Source organism: Bombyx mori, chromosome 5 (genome assembly GCF_030269925.1).
Source record: "Bombyx mori chromosome 5, ASM3026992v2".
Taxonomy (NCBI): Eukaryota; Metazoa; Arthropoda; class Insecta; order Lepidoptera; family Bombycidae; genus Bombyx; species Bombyx mori.
This window is the reverse complement of record NC_085111.1, coordinates 2,960,923-2,966,744: the sequence shown is the minus strand read 5'-3', so window position 1 is coordinate 2,966,744 and position 5,822 is coordinate 2,960,923. Positions and strand designations below refer to the sequence as shown.

The following is a 5,822-nucleotide window of genomic DNA, read 5'->3' as shown; positions in this document are numbered from 1 at the left end:
AAAAACGTACCTTAACTTTAGTCGATAATCATTTGTTATTCTTTAACAGACTTGTTGGTGCTTGATATTGTATTGAATTTCTTATTTTCTTTTTGATGACATGACATTTGTTATACATTAATATTTCAACAATTATTGTTTTAATTGTTAAATTCGAATTTCAAAGTACGTTTTCATTAGGTATTCTTTTTTTATTATAATTGTATTCATCTTCGAGCCGATGAATTGCCAATGTTGTGTACGCAATTATTGTCACGTGCGTCAGGCCATAAATTAAATAGTTTATTTTCAATGTTAAATGTTTGTGATGTGGCAGTACTTTTTTAAATAAATAAATAAATAAAACAAAATTGTGTTTTTTTTTATTTATTGTTTACAACGTAGTGTTTACTTCTTAGCGGTAAGCGCGGCTTCGTCTTCTCTAGCGAAGGTCTGCAGCAGTTCCTCCTTCTTGGCGGCAATACGTTCCTCGCGGCGCTTGCGTGCCTCCTTTACTTTATTGCGGCGGGCCTCAGCCTGGTCGCTATTCAAAGAAGAAATTTAAAATTCTCAATTTAATTATGCAATTATGCTAGGATATTAACCGGCATTAGTATAGTGAGTCAGAATATACAATGGCATGTCATTTTTTCGCATTAAAAGTGTACAATTTCCAAAAATATTCGAAATTGAGTAAATATGCGGAATCATTTGGTATCACCAGTATTTTTCTCATAAATACTGGCAAAAGAGCGTAGTTTCGATTTTTTTTTACCTATGTTATGAGTGTTATTAACCGTATTAACAAAATTAATACATAACTCTATCTTACTTTAAAAGACAATGTAACTGGTAAAAAATAAAAAATAAATGTTGCAAAGATGATTAATATTAAAAATATCACATGTTATACCTTTAAAATTTACAAAACCACTAAATTCAACTTCATTCATTACCTTCGAAGTCACTATTTCTGAAGGGCTTTTTTTAGTATTGGGGGCTATTCACTGAAGCAGTTTTTAAGATTATTTTTACTTTTAATAAGCATTTTCAATGACATCTGAATTGATATAAACATTTAAAATTTTCTAATACGTAGAATATGTTTATGGTAGATTATTTTCTTGCTGTAACCACAGCATTAAAAAAACATGAATGCAGCAAAGAAAATGACAGAACAATGCAGTGAAGACGTACAATAGTCCTTAACCACTAGTCATTATGTAAATTATTTACATGATTAAAAATGTACTAATAAATTTTTCAAACAACTTATTATGAAATGGTTCTTTGACTTATTGAAATCACAAATACCATTGTTCAGATTTAAATACTTTTTTGGTGGCCAGTTGCCTATTTTGTTTACGGCAATTATGGTGCCGTTCATTATACTAGGAAATCTGACAGCATAGGCTAATATTGAAACTATCATTAATTACCTAAGCATCTTCGTCCTGGCCTTCTCAGCCTTCTTCCTGTGGATGTACTCCATGAGCACACGCTTGTTCTTGAACACATTACCCTTCGCCTTCATGTAGAGTGAGTGGTATAGATGCCTGTCAATCTTCTTGGCAGTTCTGTACTTCAGGAGCAATTTTCTTAGAACCCTTTGTCTTTGTACCCATAGTTCCTGTTCAAATAAAATACTAAAAAATCAAATTATCTACTAGGCTTATTTTATAACTATATTTCTAATTTGTTTGCAGTTGAAGAAGCATATTAGATTTGCTATACCTAAAATAAAATTAATTACAATTGGCTTTCTTACTTCATTATAAAATGACAATGAATGATGTTTAATTTTCTTTTTGTATATTTTTTATACAGAAATATTTAATATTTGTAATATTTGTAATATCTGTTACAAGCATATGCTTTAGTAACAACATAACATTACAGTAAATGTAATACATTTCAGATTAAGATAATCTAGAAAATCTAATCTTAAATATAAAGAAGTATCTTTAAGTTTTTTTTTTATCAAAATACGCCCTACCGATATTTAAAAGTAGTAATTGTGCTTACATAGTATTAAAATCATTAGGCCCGTTTACCTATATATGTAATTAAAAATATATTATTACAAATAGTAAATTCAGGGTGGAGGTCCTAAAATTTCCCTTCTTATTTAAAATAAAATTTGATATAACATACCTTCTGTGGCATACGCGCATTGGCAGTACCTCTTCTCTTACCAAAGCCACAGTGACGACCCTTTCTACGTGCCTCTGTGTTTTTGCGGACACGGGCGCGGGAGTGGACTGCTACAGGTTTCTTGATGACGAGACCATCCTTGATCATCTTACGGATGTTCTGTCCTATAATGATACAACATATCTGTTTAATCTAATTATCGTAGGTGTGAATCTTCATTGTTTCACTAAAATTAAGTGCTAAAACACAAAAAGATGTCCAAAAGCATAATTTAATTTTTCCATTGGGTAAAATAATGATCAAGCTTGTCTGGTGTTGTGGTTACAAAAAGTCATGATGACTGTTGCTACCAGTGCAGGCTAAGAAAAAGCCTTAAAACCTGTAATTACTAAAATTGAAATGGTTGGTAGTTGGATTTGTATTACAAGGTGAAATTCCTTCATCATGATGATGATCAGTCTTGTCTGAAAATTTGAAAATCAGCACGGTCAAATCACTTGATAAGACTATTATACCTGGCGACTTATTCTTGGGTCACAACCTGACAAATTTTAGAACAAGTATTATATATTAGGCTTTAAAATTTGGCACTAACATCATAACATACTAAGTTACATTGGTGTAAATTTGGTGAGAAATTCTACTTTTTGTGTAGGTATTACAAAAAAAATAGCTCGGCAGGAGTTTTAAGGGCCTGGTAATGGAATTTTTAGAAGACAAAGCACTGATGACCAGAGGCAATCTAAAGAAAATACGAGTAAGTCATTTGCCAAAATTTCTACCAGGATATAACTTAACAAAAAAAAATTTAATTTGCACTCTGTTTATTTACACACTTACAATTTATGTAAGTTACAATACTTCTGTCAGGCATCGCCCTGATGTGTCATTCTCATATTGATAGCCATTGTACTTACTGGAGTTGGTGTTTGCGATCTCATTGATTTCATTTGGATCCAACCACACCTTCTTTTTACCACATCGCATAACAGAGGCTGCAAGCCTCTTCTGCAGCTTGAGGGAACTGAAAAGAAAGAAACATTCCGGTTGACCACATGGTGTAACACGCGATTGATGGTCACGAAAGCGCAAAGATCCGACTATAACTACAGCTTTACAATATATTATACCACATCTTTCGTAAAACCACTAAATATTCAAGTTTCCGATATTAAAATCTCCCCGAAAACTCTTTTTTTTTCAGAAACTAACCTCATCCTGACACGGTGAGATCCAACGCACACAAGAAAGAATTAATATGGCCGCCAAATTAAGAGACTTCAATTTGCATGTACCGTGTCTATGTTCGGCTCTTTACGCAATGACCGACATCGACTAAATTTTTTTAGTGGATTACATTTGACTTCAGATAGAAATATTTAAATAACTATAATTATAATTTACAATTTTATCATAATTATTATTCTGTGTCGTATTTTAATTGCCTTATGATAATATTTAGACGTGTACGTGGTTCCAAAGAACAAATATAACTTTTAACTTTTACATGCTATTGTGTTTAAAGTACGTAAAGGTCCAAACGACAATTTCACTGTTTAAGCTAATTTCTAATTTTATTGTCTATATATATATATAAACATATTTTTTTTTGGTTAGATGGGTAGACGAGCTCATAGCCCACCTGGTGTTAAGTGGTTACTGGAGCCCATAGACATATATAACGTAAATGCGCCACCCACCTTGAGATACAAGTTCTTAGGTCTCAAGTATAGTTACAACGGCTGCCCCACTCTTCAAACCAAAACGCATTACTGCTTCACGGCAGAAATAGCCAAGGTGGTGGTACCTACCCGTGCGGACTCACAAGAGGTCCTACCACCAGTAATTACGCAAATTATTATTTTGCGGGTTTGATTTTTATTACCTACACGATGTAATTCCTTCACCGTGGAAGCCAATCGTGAACATTTGTTGAGTACGTATTTCATTAGAAAAATTGGTACCCGCCTGAAATTCAAACACCGGTGCATCGCTCAACACGAATGCACCGGACGTCTTAGCCTTTAGGCCACGACGACATAAAAGATTCTAGGCTAACACATAACTTAAAGCAGTAAGTGATGCGACTGGGCTAGTGTTCGCATCTTGTGGGCGAGTATCATTTCTTTCAAGGAACAGATGCACTTTGGAGCTTCGGAGCAAACCCCTTTCACGGTGGAGAAATAACATCGAATAATATAAAATAACCGCACGAAATTTATGGTTTTGCGTAATTACTGGTACTATAGAATACATATACCCACTTGGGCAGGTACCAGTATCCTGTATCTGTCTACTACTAAGCTGTAATGCGTTTAAATACCAGGATAGCTATTAAACAATAAAATTGGGACTTCGCAATAAAACCTCTCAACTCAATGATTTCTATGGGGGACGTTCACTCATCATGGCAATAAGAAACTACCGTAAAATGGGGCGATTAGGGACAAATTCCAACTTTATGAGCAATTTTAAGGTAGTTGTTGATGTATATAATGCTACATCAGGATCAAAATGATTGAGTCTTGGGGGCATCTTTGTTGTCTAATTTAAAATTATGCAACTAGCATTCCAGTTTAAGCAAAAAATGCAAAAATAGGTGTAATCCCTATTTACCCGAAAATTGCGGTTAATTGGGACGAAATGAGAAATTTGCTAGGGTTGGCACTACTTTTATTTTTATATATAGTTTTAATTTATTTATTTATTTAGTTGCACCAACAAAGTGATCATCAATAAAAAAAATTGAAAAACTGACAAAAGTACATGGCAGACATCACCTCAACTATAGGTGCAATCGACAGTGCAGTAACAACAAAATATATATATATATATATATATGTATATATATTTACACATATATAGTGCTTTCTTAGAAACGGTTCATATTTCTCCGTTCTTGGTAAGTACTTAGGGGCTGATATTTCTATCTGGGTTAAGAGATTAGGTGTGTCGGTTATTCCATGGATTAATCAGATGAATACCCCCACTCTGAACAAATATTAAATATTTTATTATGTATTTATTACTTAGACATTTTTGTCCACCTTGAGATTTCATTGATCTTGTTACATGTCTCTGCAAAATCGACTTACTTATATTAGATTGCTTATCTATTTCAACTAAAGACTTATTCCCAATTTCGCTTCGATAAACCAGATTTTACCAACAAATTTAAAAAATATTGTTATAACTACATAGACAACCCTACAAACCTGTACCTATTTATACTTAGGTCGTTTCCATTTCACGTATTCTCATCCCAATTGACCCCTTTTTCGTTGTTATTTGTACCTAAGACGTCCCCAATATCCCCAAAAACAACAGATTTTTACATGTATTTTTATTTAATCAAATACATTAAAACCAATAACAACTGAGACTTACCTTTAATATATATGCTGGTTCAAACACTAAATAACGTTTATAAATCATAGTCGTCTTCTATTATTATCAAATAAATAAAAGAGAGCAAAGTTTCTAGCACTAAAATAATTACCACCACAGGAAGTTAATTTGAAACGCGATTTTTTATAAGTTAGCAGCTATTATCATGCATATTCAGAGTTGTTTTGTGAACTTTCAACATTCTACTATTAAACTACAAAAAAATTGAAGATTTTGCAACGAATATAAAACTTATATTGAGCGTCGAAAGATTTTCCCGGTTTTTTCCCGATTCGCCTTTC

At 32.9% G+C, this 5,822-nt stretch overlaps 1 protein-coding gene and 1 long non-coding RNA gene across 2 annotated transcripts; one reads left to right on the top strand and one right to left on the bottom strand.

The window, feature by feature from the left end:
- Window positions 1–355: 355 nt before the first annotated feature.
- Window positions 356–3,157, bottom strand: RpL19 (ribosomal protein L19; the record flags this gene model as incomplete). Its single annotated transcript, NM_001043756.4, is given in 4 exon segments — window positions 356–523; window positions 1,419–1,609; window positions 2,134–2,297; window positions 3,051–3,157. Coding segments are annotated over 4 exon segments (598 nt in total), but the record flags the coding sequence as incomplete, so codon positions are not given.
- Window positions 3,158–4,552: 1,395 nt separating this feature from the next.
- On the top strand, window positions 4,553–5,583 carry LOC134198874 (uncharacterized). The gene is made up of 2 exons (XR_009973135.1): window positions 4,553–4,936; window positions 5,048–5,583. It is a non-coding gene; the product is annotated as an uncharacterized LOC134198874 (long non-coding RNA).
- Window positions 5,584–5,822: the final 239 nt, after the last annotated feature.